We start from the raw sequence: 25,713 nt of genomic DNA, 5'->3' as shown, positions 1-25,713 counted from the left end.
AGCTACAACCTTCAATTATTTTTTGTTGTATTCTACATGAAGTTGCGCACATTTTCATATATAAAACTTTATGTAACGGCTAATTTAAAATGGTGCAAACATTACCACAATCACACGTATGATTTTTTCGGAAGAGTTACTGCGCGGACGTAAATTTAGAAAATGTTATTTTTTTCATAAATTCACCATAAATCGAAATATTGTGCTAGAGACTTCCAATTTGTTGCAAAATGAAGGTAAATGATTGAATATTACTAGAATATAAGCGTTTTAGCTTACAATTGCGTTTTTTTACCATTTCGGTAGAGTCAAAGTTAACCAAAGGTTGAAAATTTGTCACTTATCATTTTTTATATGAAAATATTTCAAAATTGATAAAAGCTACAACTATGGGTTGTTTTTAGTTGTATTGTGCATGCAATTGCGCACATTTCCATATATAAAACTTTATGTAACGGCTAAATTTAAAATGGTGGAAACATTACTAAAACGGCATGTATGATTTTTTTCGGAAGAATTACCGCGCGGACGTAAGAAAGAAGTTTTTTCATAAATTCACCATAAATCGAAATATTGTGCTAGAGACTTCTAATTAGTTGGAAAATGAAGGTAAATGATTGAATAGTACTAAAATATAAGAGTTTTAGCTTACAATTGCGTTTTCTTACCATTTCGGTAGAGTCAAAGTTGACCAAAGGTTGAAATTTTGGCACTTATCGTTATTTATATGAAAATATCTCACAACTGATAAAAGCTACAATCATGAGTATTTTTTAGTTGTATTCTACATAAAAATGTGCACATTTTCATATATAATACTAGATGTAACGGCTAATTTAAAATAGTACAAAAATTATGTCAAAGTGACGAAATAATTTCCGAGATGTGTCACAGATACTTTTTAGTGCGGCAAAAAAGAAATTCGCGCTTGCGCGTCTGCGTAATGATTGTAAACAAAACAACACCTTGATCCGTGAACTCCCAGCATCCCCCAAGGCGTGTGATTCAAGAGTTTTCGGCTGGTAGGCCTTAAAGTATTTTTCCGCGAATTTTAAAAAAACTTTTGTATGTCGACGTAAAATACGTCCAGTCGGCACCCGAGAGACAAAAAATGTCAACGTAAAATACGTCCAGTCGGCGTTTAAGGGTTAAAGGCGGTAGGAATATAACTGGTGGGTCACAGGACGCCGAGGGCATTCTGGGTATACATGCCCCGTGACTTGGTATAGATGCCAATAGTCCCTGGATCTCACAAGTGTAATTTTAATTCTACCGGTTTCCAGCTTGGCGCTAATAAATTCTAATGTTAAGACCGAAGGTTTGTTCCGTATATGAACAACTGTATTTTTCCTAAGTCTTTGACATATGTCTAGCTTGAGCTGGAATTGGTTGCTGAAAACTTGGTAACAAGGCAGTTAATAAGTGGAGAAAGGGAGTGAATTGGGGAGTATACCTCACTCACTGGCCATTACTGTCATTTTCCTTTGACCACAAGGACTGAGCAAGGTGGCTGAGGTGGGTTTAAGATATACAGTATTAAAATTTCTAGTGTGTGTACCAAGAAAAATATTTTTACCGTATATACTCGAATAACGTGCGATCTCGCATATCATGCGACCCCCAAAATTTTCACCAATAAACAGTGGTTTGTCATGTATCTCATGTATCATGCGAGTTCCTTTTCCGAGGTCAGTTCATAAGGTTGGTTGGTTTAGCGTGCTAATGCCGAGTCGTTCAGATGTGTGCTGCTGCTAGTGAAAGTTACGGTAATTTTCTTACTAATCTCGAGAATTGAATAGAAGATCTCAAGATTAATAAAGAATACCAAGATAATAAAATAATTGTAAAAATAACACGCCTTGGAGTCCTAAATCATTCTCTCTCTCTCTCTCTCTCTCTCTCAGAAATAAATACTGTAATTTGAGTCTTTCACCACGGGTATCAGTAATGTGTAGACATTGTGTGCGTGTTTAACAAAAGTGTAGTTACACACACATTCCGATGTTTCGGTTTTTGGAATTTTTCAATTTCGGAAATGTGAGGTCAGATGCATAATCAAACAAACATCGCTACTGCAAAAAAAAAAAAAAAATCCCTTTAGTTTTTCATATTGTTATTTATTTTTCATTATTGTTATTTATTATTACTGTTTATTTAAATAAATATTATATAATACTGTTACATGAATGTGAGATATTAAGATCACCTATAATAAATAGTGGGACAATTAATTATCATATGTTCACTAATAGCTATATTTTCCCAAAACACACATTCCCGTAAAACACAAAAAATATATGTACATAACAATCAAAATCTAATGTTTTGCAGTTCAACTTGTGAATTTCAACAATAGTATGACTATATATATATTTCACCATATCGATCTTGCAGTTGAAGAGTCATAAAATTTTGAGGATGGTCCGGGAAAAGGATTTGTACTTTGTGATTACGTATCGCTACAACACCATGCGGTATTTTCATACCACTATATTGATGACGCATCGCTACGACACACTGGTATTTTTCATACCACTATACATTAAACTTAAAATGATCATATTATATTATTGTTTTCACGAAGAAATAATTATATAAAGAAAATTATCGAGTAATTTTTGCCGTCAGCAGTCAGAAAATCACGAACATGGTAAACGTTCACACTAGTGTCATCCACGGCATATGTCTATAAATAGGAACAGAAGCAGAGGGCAGTCATTGGATAACAGATCTCCATGGCTACCAACCAGCCAATCAGGTGTTAGTTATACTACTCTGTGAATTTCCTAGAATGAACGTTTACACGTAACACACGGGAAGCTAACGATGATGTGTGTGCTTTGCATACAGTACGTAGTTTTTGTTTATTAGTGTATTTTACTGATTACATGAATACTCTCTCTCTCTCTCTCTCTCTCTCTCTCTCTCTCTCTCTCTCTCTCTCTCTCTCTCTCTCTCTCAGGAAAGATACCGTCAATTCAATTTATCAGTATCTTCCTGATAGACAGAGTAAATATTTTAGGACTCCAAAGCTTGGCATATGTCCAATTAATTTTATTATCTTGGGATTTTTGGTTAATCTTGGGATTTTCCATGGTCACTCTTGGGATTAGTAAGAAAAATGCGATTATTTGAGTAGCGCACACCCAAATGAATCGGGGTAAGCCTAGCATGCCAAACAATAGTATTTACAAAATGAGCGGAGCTCTCTGGCTGGGCTGTTTTGGTCCACCCACGTGTTTGATCGCATAGCTGCCAAATTTATAACAACAACAGAGATAAAACCATTTCTCCCATTACAGATATTAAATATTATCTTTTCCGTTGCGCGCAGAATTCTAAATAAATTACGTAGGTTCACGATTGATAAAGTTTTTTTATGCAATAACAAAGAAACGGAGTTCAGATATTCTATCAACAGGGCATCTCATTTTGGTGCTGTTGCGAATATTTCAACCAGTTCCACGTGCGTTTAAATCCATACTGACTGTACAGTCTGGAGGCATTTCTCCCTTCTACACATATCTTGAATTTCCTTGAATATCGTAGGTATGAGAACAAATTGGTGAGCAAGGAAATATGAAATAAAAGCATAACAGTAAGTTTGACGAGTGAGAAAATAAACAATCGTATACAGACAGTCTCTCTATCCCTCTCTCTCTCCTCTCTCTCTCTCTCTCGCTTCTCTCTCTCTCTCTCTCTCTGAGAAATAATAGATAGGAACAATGACTGAATAATTGCTTGAATGCGATATGGCAAAGTTTTTGGCCTGACTGAAGAGTGGAGTGACTTTGACACCGACTTACAAGTTATTCCTGGTCATCTCACAGCCAAAGATAGACATCAACTTCACAGCCGCGAAAGGGCAATCGTATACGAAATAAATAGGTATGGAAAATGCGAATGCGGGCCTATGTTGTCCCATAAAAAAAGCTCTCGCTCGGACAGCTGTAAGATTTAGGAGAGAGAGAGAGAGAGAGAGAGAGAGAGAGAGAGAGAGAGAGAGAGCCCGAAGAGAACCCGAATAGGAGATTAAGTACCTGGGAAGGAAAAACCCTTATAATCTTATAATTATAGCCTCGGTTTTGTCTCAAGGACATTCAAAGGTCTGTCACACCCCGCAGTTGTTGTTTTTGTAAAATTATCATAGGGCAGATCTTTAAAAGCCACGCCAGAGAGCTCGCCACGGTGACAAGACTATACCTTCCATATGAATTGACGATGTCCTATACGAAGATGCAGGAGATGAGGATGAAATGATCAAAGATCTGGACGATGACGAATATGATGACTGCCTTGATGGCAAGAATTCAGAGCAGTATTTGATGATACGGACACGGAGATCGAGCGACTTTGGAGGGGATTTTAGTTTATTATTAATATGCAATTTTTTTTACTTTAATAAATTTTTTACTTACCTGCGTATCCTAAAAGGAAAATAATAGTTCAAGTAACAAATGTTTCTTTTACTGAGTAAACAAAAAAAAGTAAAAAAATCCTTCGGTGTTGTGCCTTAACTGATTTGGAAATTATAGATGGTTAGTCTAGAACAGTTAAACATGTTGTATAAACCAAAATAATGCAAATGGCGCACGATCGCTCTTTTGTATTTTAAAATACAATAGTAATATGAGAATGCATACAATATTATTGGATATAGTGAAGTACAAGTAAAGCATAACTTTTTAAAAGATCTACTGTTTTCCTCCGGTAGTAACTATCGCGATCTGCCGATTTGGGAAAGCATAGATGGTACGCTAATATACGCGTGTATGATGCGACCCCTTTAAAATTAGCTTCAAAATTAGGTTTCAAAAGTCGCATAATATGCGAGTATATACGGTACATTACACACTCTCAAAAATTGTTATTTTTCCCTACTGAAATACAACCATCACCTTCTATATAATAGACTTACTCCTTAGGAGGAAGGTCAGTCCCCATAAATGACTGGAGCTGACAACCACCACAGAATTGCCATGCTCTCCGATGCCTTACAAGCAGGGATGTTAGGATTCCTGTGACCTCCTACTGGTCTGGCAGAATGGTTGGCCAGGATAAAGGTAGTTCCTGGTTAACGACAGGGAGGTCAATCAAAAGGATCAGAAGACTTCCCTCCCTTTCTTGGAGGAAAGCTAGCTACTGGTCTGCATTTCTGAAGAGAAAGCATCTTTGAGATCCCAGACATGGACCACTTTGCCAAACCCACGGGTTTAGCAGAAACTGCATGAACCTGAAGGCTTAAAGGTAGTGCAATTGAGAGATTCCAATGATTCTGTAACTCTACTCAGCTGCAGCACCCCACACTACCCTTTGGAAAGAATAGTGAAGAGTCAAACACCAGACCTGTTCCATAGCAAGAGGCTACTTTCATGTGAATCCTACCTTGAAAACAGATGCAATCATGTCTCTCCCTTTTGAGAACTAAGTTTGCCCACTGGTTGGCACTTTGGTATGCAAGGAAGGCCATGGCTATACCTCCTGACACCAGCAACCTCGTAAATAATGCCTTCATACTCTGAGACGAGATGCCTGACACACCATAAATCATTAGTGTGTTCTACCAAAGGTTGAGTCACAAAATCGTCAGGAGACATATGACTAGTACTGTATCTAACACAGCTAGCTCTGTGTAGAGAATGAAACACTTGCCTGATGAAGCCTCTCCAGTGTGAGGTCTTTTTTTTAGTCCACGTTCTGATACACCCAGTGCCAAAGGAATAGCATTCACATCATCTGGCATGTAATACCTCCTCTGATATGAAAGTGGCAGGGAAAGGGTAACTGCTTGAAAAACAGCCCTCACACCATCCACATACACGTAAGGTGAACTGCACTTATGAAAGTGCTCAGATCGTAAATTCTCTGGAGAGTGCATAAGTGTTGAATATAGGAATGGTGCAAGTTCCCTCCTATGGTCTCTTGAAGAAGGTTGAGGAGAACCTCTCATGTTGGCAGAAGGACCCTTATTTGAGACCCAGCCTCAGACAAGTGAACAAGTTGCACAACCCCCTTTCTATGTAACTCTGAGGAGAAGCAAGGAGCAAATCTCCTGCAACTACTTCCAACTACCATCTGACTGTATCCAGTCAAGACTGGGCAGAGAGACTGAGACGAGCAGCCTTGTTCCAGTGTCAGTTGAGCATTCACAGCAGGACAAGATTGGAGCAGACCCCTAATCTAAGCAAACCAGCACTCTGGTGCCAACCCTACCTAAGGTAAATCAATGACCACACAATGAATGCAAACTTCAGCTTTAAGGGGGGTGCTGACTCCATAAGGCCCCTTTATAAAGTGAGTGCTTATGATTGGAGGGCTTTGCTTCAAATTTTTACCACTTATTCTTCACCTCATACTGAAAAAATATAAGTTAGGAAATTACGAAATTCGACTTCTAAGCGTATTTTTTCCCCAGTTGAAAGAAAAATTTTAGTTTTCAAAAATATGGCCAAAACATTTGCAATCAAAACTAAACTTCCCCACTTGCAATTATAGTATATAGTTATACTATTTGCTGTAAAAGTTTAATTCAATTTGGTTCAGTCATCTTTGAGATTGAGGCATTTGTTTTTTTAATAAAATAAGCTGTGGCAAAAGAATAAATTATTGCTTATTTTGTAATAACTAAGAAACTATGCCTGCTAGAGAGCTGATTTTTGCACTAGAACTATTTTGTTATCTAAGCAAATGAATAAAAATGTGCTTTCTCTTGATTTATATGTTGCCTAAAATTTACAAGAAAATAGTTCTTGCTTACTTTTTAATAACCATGAAACTATTAGTTACAAAGAAGCATCCTCTGAAATTTACAATATAATCAAATGATATATATATATATATATATATATATATATATATATTATATATATATATATATATATATATATATAGGTATAGGCAGTCCCTGGCTTACGATGGGTTTGGATTACGACGCTTTTCAATTATACTTATCAGAAATTATTTCTAGGTTTGCGACACATATTCCAGGGTTACAGCGCTTACAACGCTGATCTAGCAGAAGAAATATAACTCCAAAAATGCAAAATATTCAATATTTGAAGGTTTTTTGATGAAAAATGCAACAAGAATGCAGTTTACATAGTTTTTAATGCACTCAAAGCATTAAAAGTAAGGTTTTCTTAGGATTTTTTACAATTTTCCTGCTTACGACGATTTTCGGCTTACAACGCGTCTCAAGAACGGAACCCCCATCATAACCTGGGGACTGCCTGTGTGTGTGTGTATATATATATACATAAAGGGGAACCCCTTATTCGCGTTCTCCAGATTCACGGACTCACACGTGCGCGGATTTCTCTCGGGAATGTTTCCCCGCATTATTTGCGGAAAATTTGCATATTCACGGTATTTTTCTATGAGAAATATCCACAAATTCCTGGTGTTTTTTTTATCAATTTCATCATAAAATGCACTTTTTGTGATAAAACTATTAAAAAAACCAAGTATCAAAATTTTTAGTGTTTTTTTAACTAACAAAATACGTAGGCTCTTTTCAGCATTTTTACAGGAATTCCAACTATTCGCGGGTTCTAACTATTCACGGGGGGTCTGGTACGCATCCCCCGCAAATACAGGGGAGACCATTGTGTGTGTGTATGTATGTATATTATATATATTATATATATATATATATATATATATATATATATATATATATATATATATATATATATATATACACGTATATATATACATATATATAATAACGTATAATATATACATAATATATATATATATATATATATATATATATATTATATTATATATATATATATATACTATATATATATATATATATATATATATATATTATATATTATATATATAATATATATATATATATACACAGTCAGTTAGGTATGGACAACAGAACTCACCTATTTTTAACCATACAGATGAATATAACCATAAAATAAACTGGAATTTGTTACATATAATTCATAGCAGCAACTGCCAGTACAAGTGTCAAATGATGGAATCGGCCTTAATAAAACAGAGGCAGGTAATGAACATCTCAAAAGGAGCATGGGATTCAGATGTGATCGACAAGGTTTCCATTCAACCAACGCTTAAGAAGATTAAAGGAAGATTATCAGCGGAGGTGATCTAAATAGGCTTTCCTGTGGATGGATATCTTGGTATAAATACCACCTTTTCTGTAAACTTTTCTCATTCATATACCTGAAGAGAGAGACAGCAGTCTCTGAAATATAGTACTTTTCTCTCTCTATTTTTTTTGGTGTTTTTATGGGCTCCTTTTATTAAGATGGAATTCTGTTGCAACAACATTTTTACCAGTCATATATATATATATATATATATATATATATATATTATGAAAAATGCTTTGCACAGAGCATACAGTGGTCCCCCCGTATTCGCGGGGGATGCGTACCAGACACCCCCCGTGAATAGTTGGAACCCACGAATGTTTGGAACCTCTATAAAAATGCTAAAAACAGCCTATTTTGTTAGTTAAAACTCAGGAAAAACCCACTAAAAATTTTCATACTTGGTTTTTTTAATAGTTTTATCACAAAAAGTGCATTTTATGATGAAATTCATCAAAAAAACCAGGAATTTGTGAATATTTATCATAGAAAAATACCGCAAATGCGCGAATTTTCCGCGAATAATGCAGGGAAACGTTCCCGAGAGAAATCCGCGAATATGAGAGTCCGCGAATCTGGAGAACGCGAATACGGGGGGTCCACTGTATACCATTTTTCATTGTTTGTGATGAAAACTTCACTAATTTTTATAAGCAATGAAAAACTTCATAACCTATAAAAAATATGTGTTATCAATACCTATAAAGTTTTCTACATAACATATACAGGCTACCACTGTACATGTTTTCTGTTCAGATGCTGGAGAGGGAAATATACAAATGATCCAAGCATAGTGTAAACAATGCTGAAAACACCAAGGTTACACAAGTCTATCTTCTCTCTCCAAACACATACATACATACATACATACACACACACACACACACACACACATGACAAGCCACTGCAGTAAAATCAAGCTTGCTGGTCTTATATAGTGGAATATCAATATAGGAAAACAAATCCCTTACCTAGATCTGTGAGTTCTGCCATTGTTGCTATCCAAGGCGAGTCTTCCCATTCATTTGTGTACCTTTCTTTGTGACCCCTTATGACATTTAATCGTTGAAATTTTTCTCTCACAAAGGTCGTACTTCTCTTGCTTATGGCATTGGAATTGTGTGAATTCACTACATGGTACAAAAATCCGAAAAGGAAATGCGTCACAAAGCACTAAATATCATTTGGGCCAGAACCACTCTCACATATGGAGACATTTATTTGCAAATCTGACACTATGATAGGAATTGTTACCTACCCTTATACTATAATTTCATATTGTCTAAAAATACACAGTATAACTGTCAAGAAATACAAAATATATGTGTAATACGAGGGTTGTCCGTAAAAGGTTCCCAAAGATTTTTCACAATGAAAAACATGATTATTGGCATTGAATAATACATTTTTGGAAAGATTAGACTTTTTCCTATTTTTCGACATAATCGCCGTTGAGATCAATGCATTTATGCATGCGGTGTACCATCTTTATGCCTGAATCGTAGAACTCTCCCGCCGCTCCGCGAAGGTAGCTTAAAACCTCTTCTTTCAGCTCCTCTGAAACGCATTATGGACGTCTGAATTCTCTGCACCATTGGCACACGTGTTGTATGCTCATACACTTTTCTCCATATACTTCACACAGTAGGAATGAATGTCCATCAGTGCAGTGTTTTTTGCACACAAAAAACGAATCACAGAGCGTAATTCGCACCTGGCGGGAGAAGCGAGTGGCAACTCCATCTCTATTGGCTGCTAAGCCAAGGGTGAGCGTCGCAGACAGCTCGCCGGGGGGGATACTGGGAGAGGGGGAACCAAGCTACACGCCAGTGTCGCCGGATCCCGCGTAACAACATTCCTTGCGACTGCAGTTCCTTGAGAAACTTATTATACGGACAACCCAAGTAGTTGGCATGATACATCTGTGACAGGAGGAAGAGAAATGGAAGATGGAGGATAGAAGAAACTTTGATTAGCTTTCAAAGGTATTCTCCCCCTTCCCCCCCCCATACACTCAAAGTCAGTGAGCCACTTTCATCTTTCCCCTTTCCAAACCTAACTCCCTGAGACAAATCCCAAACAGAAAGAGACACTCTAGAACATGACTTCCCCTGGCAAGCAGCAAAACAGAACTGAGGGTCAGTCATTACAGGCAACATAAATCATCCATTTAGGTGGTCACGTCCCTTGCAATGATGATGATGAACCAAAAAACAAATAGTTAGGTCAACAAAAAGCAAGAATAAACACAACTAAATACCAATAGGCAAAAATTCATCCAAACACTCCAAGTTGTCAACCACCAAGCAAGGACAGAAGAGCAAGTCTGATCTCTACTGTAGCCAAATGAATAGTGAGGGTGATGATCAGTGAGTGAGAGAGACTCCCCCACTCACCCCCAAAATAACTTTCTTGTTATCAAATTTTCTGTAACTGATTCCAGCTTGCTCTGAAGGATACTCCTAAAGAAAAAGTTATGGTTTATATTTCTGTAGGAGGAAAGAAATCTTTCTATAATAATAAAAAAAAAACACTCAACTAAGTCAACAACACCTGTCATGACAGCAATCCTGTGCACTCACCTTTGCCTGATCTGGCTGTTGTTGCTAGCAACACAAGCAGTCTGCCGCTACAGACAGTGTGTTTTTCTTATTGTCAGGTTTAAGATTACTCAGTTTGCTAGGGGTTTTATTTTGGCTACAACTAAAATGTGGAAAAGTTTGCCCAGTGCAGTTGTGAAATGTTCTGATTACCAGTGTTTAAGCGAGGAACATATTTATTCCTGTTTCCTGATGACAATTCCTGAATTCAGGTTTATCAGTTTTATTTTCTACACCTCATATTCATTCATTTATCATCTTTTCCTATAAGCGTCTCTCTCTCTCTCTCTCTCTCTCCCTCTGCGGGCTGATTTCCTGTTGAAGCCCTCTTGGGCTTATAGTATGTGTTGACTGCCAGCATAAAATTTAAAAAAGAAAGAAAGAAAGAAAGAAGATACCTGCTTGATAACTTTGAAATGACATCCTCAAATAGTTAATTGTTCTTAACTCAAGGGGAAGCAGTTACAATATATTACTTATATTGTAAACTTCTCAAAATGGCATATTTATTTCACAAATACATACAAAACAAATATTTGGCAGTTAAAACTACATCTGGGTCATTTCAAATTACACAGTCCATGAAGATTTTTTCAACTTGGAAAGGCATAAAATAACTAACAGTTGAAATGAGATGGATTTTTGTTAATAAATAAAAGTCAATACTATAAAAAAATATATAAAAATAAGAGCTGCAAGGGCAACACTAGATAACTGTGTAACACCTTACTAATATATACTGTTCTTGATAACCTGTAGTATTCCTACATGGAATGTTAAGTTTTACTAAATGTTCTCTCTCCCTCTTCTTTAATAACCTCGGTATACCATTACTTTTATGGCAATCACCAAAAACAAAGAAATATGAAAGGTGATTACCACTGGATAAAATTAAATTACTCATTATTCTTTGCATATGACTATTTGGAGAATAACTAGACATGAAGAAATCTGACAATAAGCTGTAGACAATTTGCCTAGGGCTGCTGATGGAAACAGAAACAAACTTGAAATTTTCTTCTTATAAATGTTTGCTTTGTTGTTTACAGTTTTATTCAAGTAGTAACATCCTCAGTCAATAAGAATGCATGGCCTACAACCATTTTTTGATACTATAAAAACTCACTACTCTTCCATAAGCTGGGACACAATCAATGAATCCTTCACCTAAATGAAAAATGTATGGAAGATAAAATGACAATTTTTGCTTTTCTGTTTGTTATTCTATTTTATTTTCTTTCTACAAAAGAGTGAAGTAAGACGTACCTTCTTGAGAGGACTCTTAGCTACAGCAATGACACCAAGTGAATCCATGAACATAACTGAACGTCAAACTGAGCTTCAAGGATGAAACTTCAAGTCAGAATCCTATACATAGATGCCCATAACTTAAAAAGCATATATATATTTACGGTACATATCAAAAGGAAGTACTTACCATATTACATCAGTGTAGTTGTGTCACCTTCTATGGCAAGTGTTAATAATGGTTAGAATTAAAATGTTTTAAGTCAACTACAATACAAACAAATGAAAAGAGGGCAAAACCATGGATAGAGATTCTTTCATTGATAATATGATAGCAACAAAGCATTCATAAACATTAGCAAGAAGTTCTTATGCAAATCTCTAGAACTTTTATATTGATTGAGCCCTTTGACACTCCCACAGTTGCTAAAGCAACCATGCGCTCGTCTTTACCAATTTTGATTTCTTACCAAATGACTTTTTCCATAAAGTCTAAACCGAACTTGAGGCATGCATTGCCTTTCTGCGACATGCACTCGCGAACTGCCCAGCCAAAAATAGATCATCACATGACCAATCTAGACCTAAGCACTTGACAGGGCTGAATTAATGACTTCTCTAAATATCTACATGCAAGATTACCTGTTTTTCATAATATATATAATGATATCTAGATTGCATTTGCAAAGTCATGTTTTACCATTATGGATGAACATTTAAAACATGAACAAAAAGGGCATAAACACACAAAGTCAATCCATAAGGTGAAACATAGTTTTGCACACTTTTATGCAAAGCTTCTATCTATAAAATCAATAATTATTGCTAATGAAATGGCAAGTTTCTTTTTCATATAGAAAACCAGTGGGCTAATGAAAATGCAATAGTACTAGGCAATAAGAAATGCAGATTTGAAAAATTAGCACTTATTACATGAGACATCTTTAGAAGCTTTGCTAACAAGTGTTGATTCTGCTAATAAAAGAGAAGAAACCCCAAACATTTTGTAACAGTTCAAAAATTCTGGCTTTGTTGAACATGATACAAAAGGGACCACACCACTCACAGCAGCATTTTATGACAAAACTCCCCACTTGGCATAAAAATATATCCTTGTGGTAAACATCTAAGGAAATACCAACTGATCATTTAATATCTAGGGTAACTTCATATCCATAATACCCCATAAAATGTGATTTTAGAATACAAGAACAATCATAAGAACTATAAAAAAATATAATAAACATAATAATTTTGCTTGTGAGTGGGTGGACATGGGGCATAGCATACCTCAGCCTGTTTCTTCCACATCTCAATGTTGCGCCTCTGGGCTTTGGTGAAGTGGTCCCAGACCTTTTGGTGACCGGCTGACACGAAGACACGCTCGATCTGACCGACTGAATGGCGGAAGAAATTGTGTCGGTCAATAAGAGTAGCACATATGGGAGTGTACTCATGCACCCCTGAGCCGCATTGGTGAGAATAAGATCTGCGCCTTGCTGCCCCCTCTGCTTCCTCCACACTCATACACTTACTCTGCTGCCTGGCCTGCTGACTCTGATCTAGGTCAAGGGGCAAGTCCAGCCAGACCCCACAACACTAATATACCCCTACCAACAACAGCTCAAAGAAGGAACTATGTATAATGAAATATGAAATAGTAGTATTTCATAATATACCAAAGCATTAAAAAATCTAAAGTAAAAAACTAGAGAGGGAAATGACCAAATTAATGTATGTGCATGTGGTTGACAGGGGGTTGAAGGAGTTTGGCTGGAGTTAGTACACACATACTAAACCTGGAGTGTGGTGTACTCATGTCACAATATACTAAAAGTAACTTATATAATACTCAAGAACAAAAATAATTTCGTGCCACATACTAGCACTCATTAACAATATACCTACACACCAGGTGAAAGTCCAGAGACCATTTATGAAAATGGTGAAAAGGGTCTATGCTTACATTTAATAACTACAAAAAAATGTTCTCCTTCACTCAGCCTTGCCTTCATATGCACTTCATTAGAAGCAAACACTTATACTACATCTGCAGAGAGAAAATTAATCATTTCTTGAAAGTACAATTAATACATACGTAAATACCAACAGGAAAGTTGCTACTTGCAACTCAGGACTCTTCCAACAGTGATCATGGCACGCAAAGTATATCACTTAAGTCTAGGGCTTTACTTAGCATTCAATTGGTTAAAATATTCTTATGTTGCATTTCTCTCACAACAATATAAAACCAAAAAAAAAAAAAATTAAGCAAATTATAATTAGATATTTTGCATGTAGTCTAAGAATACAGGACTTTCCAAAGGATGAATTATGCAACAACAGTGATCAATAGTATATCAATGCAGCTGGAAAGTTTAACAGAAAGGAAAGCAATACTGCTATCTGAATTTAGATCAATACAGGTAAAAGACTACAATTCACTGTGAAAATTAACATATACCAAGAAAAACCACCTAATACTGTATCCCATTCCTTAGAAAACTATAATAAAGTAAGACAATGCTTATATGAAATAAACTGATTTTGACATGCTTACCAAATATCAAATTTAATCAAATTTTCAGTAAGGTAATACACCATTTACAAAACTTGCTACCATTCACACTTCACTTTAAAACCTACCTTGAAAGAAAGAAAATTAACTGTTTAAAATAAGACTATACCATAAAATCCCACTTGCTTTAGCAAAATTCTAGTTTCACCACTCATCTCATAATGACACCTGAGGCACCAACTTTTAAAATCTAATCTACAAGTCAAAAGTCCAGATTAACAAATGCACTATTTAAAAAAAGCACTCTCAGTTTCTTCAAGGTTTTGGCTTGCACAAAATTCAATAGATAGATACCTTAAGAGAATGTTAAGGTATCTACATGAAATTGCTACCCCTTGCTGGCCAAAACTGCATTCATCATACATTTTTCCTTATTGTTTTTTATTATTTTTTGCCTAACAAAAGCAATGCAATTAGCTTCCCTTCAACTACCAATCATATGGGTGCTGAGTACTAACAGCATACAATAAGCTAACCAGACAATGGGGAATAATGGGGAAGAACATGTAAGTTTTTTATCTGCTACACCATGCAATATAAAAGGACAATGAAGACACACTAGCAATTTATAAAACATGAATTAGCAATTAATAACACTTACCATACAATGCAAAATATGTCTAAAATACAGTAACTTAACTAGAATAGCTAAACATAACAGTATTTTTTAAAAGTAAGTTCATATTTTTATATACACCCATTACGTACTAAGTTTGCTACAATTTTGTGGTCACTGAAATCGCTGACACATGGTTAAAGACAAAAATGTAGGTAGCTGTAAACCTGCACGAGCACCAACAAATCTATGGGTACCCAGGAGCCAGCTATCTTATTCCTCAATTATACATTAATTATAATTATCAAATTAAATTCAGGTGGGATGGACTGAACAAATGAACATCACTGAAATATCTGATTGAGAATTGTAATCAATGTTGGAAAATCTTCCTCAGTTGAAAAAAGCCATAAAACCCATAGCACTAAAGGTGACACAAATCACTATATATTTGTGAAGCCAAATTCCAACCAGGCAGTAAACCAAAAAGGGTGAAAGTGACTAACACAACCCCTGACGATTCTACCATTATGTAACAATAGCAGATGAATAACCTTTTATCACTGATGAATTCTACTAGGAAACTGGATACCCAAACGTCTTGTATTAGTAAAATAAGGAGGTGAATGGATATATTAACTAAAAAAAGGATGTGCCTGAGTAAATACTACTGAAGTAGGCAATCCTGGAAACAACTGGAAAAGTCTAAGGATTTCCAGGGCACTGTGACCAGCCACACTCACACCTGAGGACTGAGGCAAAGGTTTACTGGCTAACTATCACTTTACTCTTCAGCAATCAAATTTCATGGAAACTTAAAGGATTTTGCTGACCACAAAATTGGGCTAACCGCAATTATATAATGGGTTTGTGTTGAAACATTCAGTTTACTCTGACAAATGCTTTTCAAAACTTTCTTATAAGTTGGGAAATCTGCCACAAGTAATAAAGAAACCCCACAATCATTTTAAAAACGGTCCTGAACTAGACAGAATTACACTAGTACAGTCACATTTACCTATACTTTAGAAAAAAAAACTGGACCTGTACAGAACAAAAATTTAGTAAAATATTCTAGAGGGCTATTGACAAATTAAATTTTGTGCTCCATCTGATCTTTTAATTTCCATCACTTGTCTACCTCATTTCTGTGTACATGTATGGAGGTCAAACTGATAAAAAGCAACCTAGAGACTGGTTGAGATTGAGTGAGTAGCAGATTTTCTCAGCTAACTAACATGCTGGAGAAATGTGTCATATACATAGAAGTTGAAAGTTGATATTGGTAATAGGCATGAGTGTTGAGAAAGTAGGCATAATAAAGTGAAGTGCTTCTGAAGTTGAAACTTATTATCATCATGATTATTATTCTTATTTTTATTATTATTATATATATGAAGAACTTTAACCATAACAAATATTTGTAACAGGCATCAGTACGGAGAAAGTAGGCATTAATTAAGTGAATATCACTGTACTTTCTGTCGTCAATCTTACAATTCATAACATCAAACTGTAACTAAAGGCTGACACTGCCACATCAGTGGTTTTGCATTGGCAGGTCTGAAGGTCCCTAAATTCCTGAATGTATGAATTTATAAAAGTCCTTAAAATTTATTAGTCTAACTTTTGGATGTGCAATATGCTGTCACAATGACTAAGATATCTGAGAGTAACTTTCATGAGGAAGGTGCCATTTAAGACATGCAATTTTTCTAATGGTTGACAATCTTTTCAAACTCAAGGCATTCATAAGTTTGGCATGCAGGAAGAACATCTGCACAGGGTTTTCTTCATAAATTTAATATATGAGCTACTCATTAATTCCCAGTTTCCACTTTTTTTTTAGAGGAAACTTCTGCTTGCTTCATAGAAAACTAACAAATATGGGAAGCTGTGGAATAATGCAAGGATGAAAATATTTTTTCTTATAAAGTCAGCATTACAGGTTAAACTCTCTTTATAAAATAAGTTGTCTGCTGGCCATCACTAATTGGCATAAACTTTACAACTTACAGTTTTCAGTTCTATGAGCCATGCAGAATACATATAGAAAGGGAAATGTCATTCAATGCCAGTAGCAGACAGCTTATTTCACTCGTACAATGCTGAAATAATAACAAAGAAAAATGTTCCTCAAAAGAACATTATTATACAGAAAATACCAGTTCCTCCTTAGTCGCTGATGGTCCATGAATCAGCATAATTTCCTTTGAAAATACAGTCCGTAGAAACTGAGACTGAATGAGTAGCTCATATTTTATATTAGATTCATAAAGACCCTGTGCAGATAAAATTTTTTAAGTTAGGATAGGTTCAGCTGGCACTCACTACCTACGGGTTAAAGAATAAATCTACAAGGAAAATAATGTTTCAGTCATCACAAACAGTTGAGTCTTAACTTTCAAATAAATTCCAATTTCAAAAAGAGTCATTCATTCTTCTAGTTGTCAAATAAATGCCATGAGTTTGAGAAGATTCTTCCTAGCTATCAAATAAATGCCTTTGGTTTGAAAAGATTCAGTCATTCTTTTAGCTGTCAAATAAATGCCTTTGGTTTGAAAAGATTCAGTCATTCTTGGTAGCTGTCAAATAAATGTCTTATATTTGAAAAAAATTTATTCTTTCATCTTACTGTTAAATAAATGTGTGAAGTTTGAAAAGATTCACTCAACCAGTTGAGAAAATGACTCACTCTTATATAGTTTTTTCTCATGAAAGTTGCTCTCAGTGATCTTAGTCATTGTGACCAGAAATTGCATACTCAAAAATCAGTCTTAGAAAACTATGTTTTTTTTTAAACAAAATATTTAACTTTTGAGAAAGCACAAATTTCTTGTTTTCAAGAAAGTTCCGGAATGATGCTAAACTCCATCTATGGAAATGAAGACAACTGCTGGCTTGCCTGTATGATATAAAGCAGACCTATCAATTATCAGGAACCACAAGATCCGGTGCTTGTGCAAAAGATTTTCTTTTTACAATACCAGCCGCAAAATCTTGCTCACTTGGCACTGTATAGTATATTAGGCAGTATAGTATTTTTTATATGGTGAAAAGATATCCAACAGCCTAATCAAAAAACACTTTTTCAGAAGGCAGACTAAATAACCTATAATTGAGATGTGGATGGTGAAGCAGAGCAAAAAACTATGTACAAACATAGACACAAGTATTAGAAAGATTAAATGGGGAGGTACATTGTAAGCTGAGACAAGGAGAAAGTATGAGGATCAATACTTGGTTTGGAGATGTTTGAAAGGAAGGGAAAAATTATATGACCCACACAGGTCCTAGAAAATTATTATGAGACATAATATAATGTGAAGGATACTGAGGATGTACAGTAAAAGGTAATTTATTAAGTTAAGACAAACTAACTTAGAAAAAAAACTTAATTAGAGCATGCTGCTGAAAGACAAGACTGGTTTGGTGTAAAACTGTGTCTACAACAGGGGTGTTTTGTTTCTGTCATTTAATATCTTAAAAGGATTTAGTAATACAAGAAGTCAGAAATACCAAGATATGTGGGTACAAAGTTGTGAGGTATGACTGAAAGGGGGTTGTGAATAAGTGTGGAATTGCAGATGTTGCTAATGTTACAGTATGGACTGGTATTAGTGACAAGAAACTACAGAGATTAATGAAAGGGTATGAAAGTTTTTGTAATAGAATTTGAAAATTAGACTATATAAAAGTAATGTTATAAGAGTAAATGGAGTCTAAAAAATGGGGACAACAGTGTAAGCAGATGATCAGAAGTGCTCAATTCACATAAGTATTTGTAGCAAAGGTATTGAATGATAGTGAAAGAAGAGAAGCTTAAAAAAATAATTACCACTATTTACTATCATTCAAATTGATCAAATACTACTACTCATTTGAAACAAGCCTAATTGGCAGTTACTTGACAAAGCAAGTTTCCAAATATAAACACATGAACAACAATACCATTCAAACTATGACAATAGTGGACAGCACTTTACAAGCACTAATATTAGCACATCTTTTGGACTTACAACCTTAGGCACCAAGAATAACACCATCAAGACCACTTGATTCATTTTGCATACAAGGAAAGAACGATGTTAGGCACCTGACAGAGCCAACTATCTAAGTCAAAATTAATCATGCCTTCTCAATACCTGTTTCAGGGTCCAGCATATCCATATGGAAACATTAGACCTGCCTCATCCCCATTTTTCTTATACTATTTGGGCAACAAATTTCTCTTACCCCACATATATTTTGCAATCCTGAATATCTCTTGTGACACGCCCTTAGGGTGGTAGTGCTGTCAGTGCACCTCTGGGGTGCATTGTAGGCATTACTAAAGGTTCTTTGCAGCATCCCTTTGGCCCATAGCTGCAACCCCTTTCATTCTTTTTACTGTACCTTAACTCATATTATCTTTCTCCATCTTGCAATCTATCCTCTCCTAACGATTATCTCATAGTGCGACTGCGAGGTCTTTGTTCTGTTACACATTTGTAACCTTTACTCTCAATTTTCCTTTCAGCACTGAATGACTTCACAGGTCCCAGCACTTAGCCTTTGGCCTAAACTCTTATTCCATTCCATTCTATCTCTTGAGACACCATCTATTCCACTGTTTCCTGACTGTACTTAATCTATTGCTACCTTCCTAGTCACTAAATGTTTTCCTTCATTTATATTTATCTTCAATCCTCACTCCTCTATCTTTTTAGTAATTTCTATTATCAAGCAATTAAAAAATCAAAGTAAAATTACATTTGAGGAGCTGGGACACCTTGCAAGATACAGCAGGTCCTCCAAGACTGCAACAGCAGCTGGGGGAGGATAGTGATGATGGATGTGAAAAATAAAAGACAAGCATGAAGAGGACAAGTAAACAATTATCCATACATACACTTTTTCTCTCTTTCTAGCAGGTTGTCTCACTTTTTGAAATAATGAGAAACCTCTGTAAAAATAAATGCATTTGGGCTCACATAGGTACAATCTAGGAGAGCAACAATTAGATTGAATTTCCTCTGACATAAAGTTCCTCTGTCATATAATAGCAAAAATAAATTTATTTATTTATAGAAGCATCATTTTTATGAGACCACAAATACAAATATACTAGATTCACATCAACTGTGCATCTGATGTCTAGGTTAGTCCCTTATGACACTCCTGATTGGCTGTTGATAAACCAATCACAGGGCTGGAAACTCTCAGTCTCTTGAGAGAGTTCACATAGGCACGATGTCTGTTCCACCTCTCCTGAGGGATACCATTGAAAGACGTATCCCTTGGAGAGGTGGAACATACATCCTGCCTATGTGAACTCTCCCGAGAGACTGAGTGTTTCCAGCCGTGATTGGCTTATCAACAGCCATTCAGGAGCATCCCTAGACATCAGATGCACGGTTAATGTGAATCTACTATAGTAACCCTCACAGAGCTTGCCCTACAGAGTTATTGTTAAATGACAACTTAAAGTTGGAGCAATGTAAAGCTGAAAATGTTGGATGGCTTTGCAGGAAAAAACTGATAACAGATGAAAATTTGAAGCCAGAAAGCAATGCCATAGAACTGAAGGGATATGACACAGAACCTTTAGTATGAACTGCCTATGTAGTGCCATACAAGATACACTGCAGGTGATTACACCCTTACAAGGGCAGCAGTGTCACTTACAGTAAACCTTCAGGTAACTTATGAGGCCAAAACTTGCCGCCCATGTAGTTTAGCACACAGACCATACGAGTACTAACAACTCTTAGGAGAAATGCAGTCCAAGACGAATAGCCTAATCTCATCTTCCTGTCCTTGGCGAAGCAGAGAATTTCAATCAAATAAGGTGCTGTTTGACACTGTCCACTAAAACATTCTCAACCACGTCTGAACACCACAACTAAGCCAGCTCCTTCATTCATTTCTTATTGGATGAAAAGCACCCTTACTCAGTGAGAGGAGGAACACTGGCAAATAAGATAAATTCTTTAGGGCAAAAAATAATTCCCTCTTTCTCATTATGTGAAGAAGGTCTTTGCTGAGTTTTTGCTGATGATCCTGAGACTAAACACTGGTATAAGGACTGTCAACTGAGCAATAAGCAGTAGACAAAAAATTCCCTAAGCAAGGAGAAAATGTAAAGTAAAGGGTGGTAAGACCAATTACGGGACTGTAATATTGAAAACACTTACAAAGGGGTAATAACATTCTGAAAGAAAATTATTTACAAAAACACTTACACTACTACAATAGTTACTGGTGTTCAGGACAAACCAAAACTGAAACACTGAAAAAACCAAAGAATATTGGAGTGCGACTAATAATCAATGCAAGGTGCTTGCTCAAAAACTATTTCCAAATGTATGGAATTTTTTGGTACTGAATCCATAATAATGTTTTGCACCGTTTATATTCTATCAGCTGCTTCATAAAATGACTAACTAAAGATATTTGATTGTATCACTGACTCCTGGTGTTGTGATGCTGCTCAACTTCATGTAATAATGAAAGCAATAACAGAATGAAGCCTTGTAGATTCTAAATTTCATAATACGTCAGTTTCATAAAAGCCAATCTTACAAATATACAATAAAAACAGACTACGACAGGATTAAGTCAGCACCTACAAGGGTACTATCTTCAGATACTATACATGCTTTATTGTTGCCTTGCTATTTGTGTGTTCAGTATTCCTAAATCTGTGATGTATTATAGTAGTAAAACACAGAGTAGCCTAAACTTGGAAAAAAAATATCTTGCAGCTAAGCAAATTCTACAAAATTCTTCAAATAGTCCTTGCCTGACAGGAAATAACTTTCATGAATTTTAAGAATTTCTGGTGCTTCACTCAAGACCTCTGGAAGTTCCTACCAAAAAGTTCTACTAATAGGCAGGAGAGGAAATTCCTCTAATATCAGGGCGTCTCTAAAGAAATCATATTCATTTATTTACTTCTAACTGAACTGAAAAGCTCACACAATCATCAGTCAAGTCAGTGTCACAATTAGTCATTGTACAATTTTTGTTAAAATAAATTTTTGAAAATGATTATGAACACCTATTTACTATAATTATTGTAACTAAGTAGAGTAACATGACCACCAATTTATTAATGTAATAGAACACAATAAAATAAATCACTCGAATTACAATCTATTATAATTTGAGCTCCTTTAGAACCCTGAGTGTATCCAATAAATTATATATCCCAGTGACACTAACTTACTTCGATTACCAGTCTATCCACATGTATCTAATCATGTTTCTGTGAAAACTGAATAACAATCACAACAGATACTCATCAGTCATGCTAAGTATATAGTACCTAAGATAAGTTCTGAACATAAAAGGCAAAAGCCTTCTGAGGTCATGCATCCATCTTTTTCTTATTTAAAAAAGATTTTGGATTAGTGCTCCAATTTCATTAAAAACTACATCAAACATACTATAATGTGCGGCCAATATCCTCCACACCATGTGAATGATCCCTCTCGAACACCGTTAAAAACAAAAACACCTGCCTACCAAAGACAAACCTGGAATGATATCAACAGGCATTTGGAAGATAAAGTTGTATAAATGAATACAATAAAAATGACACACTTCTGAAATGAACAAGTCACAAGTACCCATACACTTAAACACCAAAGTGATGTCACCAGCTACTTACGATTAAGGGGCTGCTCCTGACAGGTAAGCTGGAAAAATCTCACTTAACATTATTGGCAGCAATACTATACAGAAAAAGAGTACATAAAAGCCCTTCCTGATGACCGTTTCCCCTGCAGTCACGGTCAAGCAACCAACCACTCAAACTCACCCTCCATTTCATGGATATTTCAAAAACTTTTTCTTTTCTCAGCTTGCAAGCATGTAATATTAGGTTACTTAGATGTTCTTTCATTAATAACTGACTAAAAGACATGATCAGAGAAAATCCACATCCTTGTCATGATTTTTCTCCTCCAATTTGTTACTATACCTGATGCAACTGAATCACCATCGGAGTCGCTATGCTCACAGTCAACTTTTAAATCCTTTCTTTCTGTGCCACTGATTTAACTTAAGTAATTTCAGAGTCTAATTGTCACAAAAAATCCCACTAGAATACTTATTTTACGAACTTCAAAAAAACCAGACAGCAATCATGAACATCAATTAATCAGTAAATATTAAGTTACAGACTGCATCATAAAAATACAAATTAAATTACTCATATCATTATCAGTTGTCATTTTTGAGTAATATTGAGGTTACGTAAGTGTTTATGAATATAAATGCCAATTACCATATTGTTCTTTCCAATCTCCTAGATGTGTGAGGCGGGGCTTAACTTAAACATTAAATAAAACTGGCAAGTACTCACACTGCATGACAACACCCTGCATACGAGCTCGTGTTTGTTCCCGGAATTTTGCCAGTTCTTCTTCATACTGGCCTTTTTCTGTCATGAGTCGGCGAACGTGCGAATTAGTGGACTGGATCATGCTATAGAAAGTGCCTGCATTCCTCTTGTTACAGTCACCACGTTCAAGCCAAGTGATGAGTATCTGTGCTGCCTTAGAGAACGTATCATCACCTGAAAAAATACCTTAGTTAATCCTGGTCACCTTTTTTAATGCTTCCCTTTTTTAGTAAATACCAAATCACTTCAATATCCTGCAGCTTTACTATGTATAAGACTGTTAGTATGTGTGTGTATATGAGAGAGAGAGAGAGAGAGAGAGAGAGAGAGAGAGAGAGAGAGAGAGAGAGAGAGAGAGAGAGAGAGAGAGAGAGAGAATTTTCTTGGACAATTTATAACTATCAGACATCAATTCCATAAAAACTACTTTGTGCTCACAAACAGATTTAGCAGACAATATGTCTTTTACATGACAATCTAAAAACAAATACAGTAACCTCTGTGTTCTGAATAAAATGGTGTAATCAAAATGAACTTACAATATTTCTACAAAATCAATAGAAAATAGGGGATGTATAACCAAGGTCATATAATTTCATTTGAACTGAGCAGTAGTGCAAACTATTTTGGTACTGACAGTTTATCATACAGCCACCTTCAAGAAAAACTATGATTTAATCACCAATACCCTTTCAATAGGATACATTCTGCTGGAGTAATTTCCCCACACACAATTCTATCACTAGGAAAAAGTATTACTGTATTTTCATAATTTTGTTATTACCACTCCACTTTTTTACAAATTAATTTTTATATGGTAAAAATGGCATTTAATAAACACAATGCAGAGACCCAGTTGTCAGCAGTTGATCATCAACATCGTTAATTCATTAAACCTCAACTGCCTCCACAAGACTTGGCCTTATAGATATGCTGAACACTCATGTCACTAACAAAATAAAACACTTATAGAGCTGCTGCTTATAAAAATTATGTTCCAATGATGGCCAATGTTGTTTCATATTTTCTCTAGTAAATCCGGTAAAATCACTAATCTGGCACTGCACAGGTCCCAACGATGCTGAATTAGTGATGTATGTATTACCAAATGTTTACAAGTTACTAGTCATTAGTGAAGGAGAGGTTATATGAGTGAGAGCATTTTTATTCACAAATTTGTAACAACTCATTACAGCATGGGTGTGTGTGTGTGTGTGTGAGTGGGGGGGGGGGTTACTGCTTATACTAAATTGAATTGAAATGACAAATTTTCTAAGACAATTTGTATTTTTCATAGCTACAAACCTGAGGTCTTAACAATAGGATAATTTCTAATGCCTAGCTGGATCCAGTTAAAAAGCAGATGAAAGCAAGGAATCTTGTGATATCTGACAACACATGCATAGATTGGGTGAGGAGTGGTCAAGGCCACCCATCTACGCCAGTCTTTCCCAACTCAGGGTGACTTAACAAATAGAGGGGCGGCTAGAGGTGGGCAGTATAACGTTAAGACCTCAGGTTTGTAGCTATGAAAAATACAAATTGTCTTAGAAAATTTGTCATTTGTTCATACGCAAACAGACCTTTGGTCTTAACAATAGAATAGACTCATACTTAGAGGGAGGTATAAGACATCCTAGACCAGCTGGGTGCCTACCCACCAGTCCAGCTCTCAAAAGAAATAGTTCTCGGAGAGGGACTGAAGCCCGCTGAGAAGCTAGATAAACTAATATCTAACCACTCAGAACCTGAGTGACATACAATGATATATGGGATAACCACTGTATAGGGAACCAAAGAGAAACTTTGACTGTCCAATAACAAACCAAGACACTAGGGTTTGTATTACTTCCGACTCCTTCTTGCCAAGGAGTGGAGCCTATGCTACCAAATAGTGGGTAAGATATTGTATATTGCATGACCACACTACCAGTATGACTACCTTGCTCACCTGTATCAGACCAGTCCAGCAGATGACGTGTCTATTCCTTAAACCGCCCGAAGGAAGAAAGAAAGGTACAAGAGAAAGAAGGAGATCAGCCAACTCACTCATTCTCTCATCCACACAATCATCTTAGGTAAGATACAAAGGTGTCCTCTTAAGGGCAACTATGAGTTACACAACCTGTTGGGCAGCCACCACAGGACCCAGGGAAAACGTGTCCATAGATTTGTGGGCAACATCCTTACGATAGAAGAGGTGAACGTGG

General features: G+C 35.9%; 1 protein-coding gene across 2 annotated transcripts in view; it reads right to left on the bottom strand.

Annotated features, from left to right (window-relative positions):
* Positions 1 to 25,713, bottom strand: part of LOC135195022 (ecto-NOX disulfide-thiol exchanger 2-like) — a 200,809-nt gene that overhangs the window by 42,871 nt on the left and 132,225 nt on the right. For both annotated transcript variants that reach the window (XM_064221323.1, XM_064221321.1), the window contains exons 11-12: positions 23,465 to 23,677; positions 13,271 to 13,377 (exon numbers count right to left, since the gene is read on the bottom strand). In XM_064221323.1, the coding sequence (XP_064077393.1) occupies positions 13,271 to 13,377; positions 23,465 to 23,677 (320 nt within the window). The remainder of the gene's footprint in view (positions 1 to 13,270; positions 13,378 to 23,464; positions 23,678 to 25,713) is intronic.

This window comes from Macrobrachium nipponense, chromosome 15, assembly GCF_015104395.2.
Source record: "Macrobrachium nipponense isolate FS-2020 chromosome 15, ASM1510439v2, whole genome shotgun sequence".
NCBI classification, from domain to species: domain Eukaryota; kingdom Metazoa; phylum Arthropoda; class Malacostraca; order Decapoda; family Palaemonidae; genus Macrobrachium; species Macrobrachium nipponense.
This window is presented reverse-complemented; position numbering and strand designations above follow the sequence as displayed.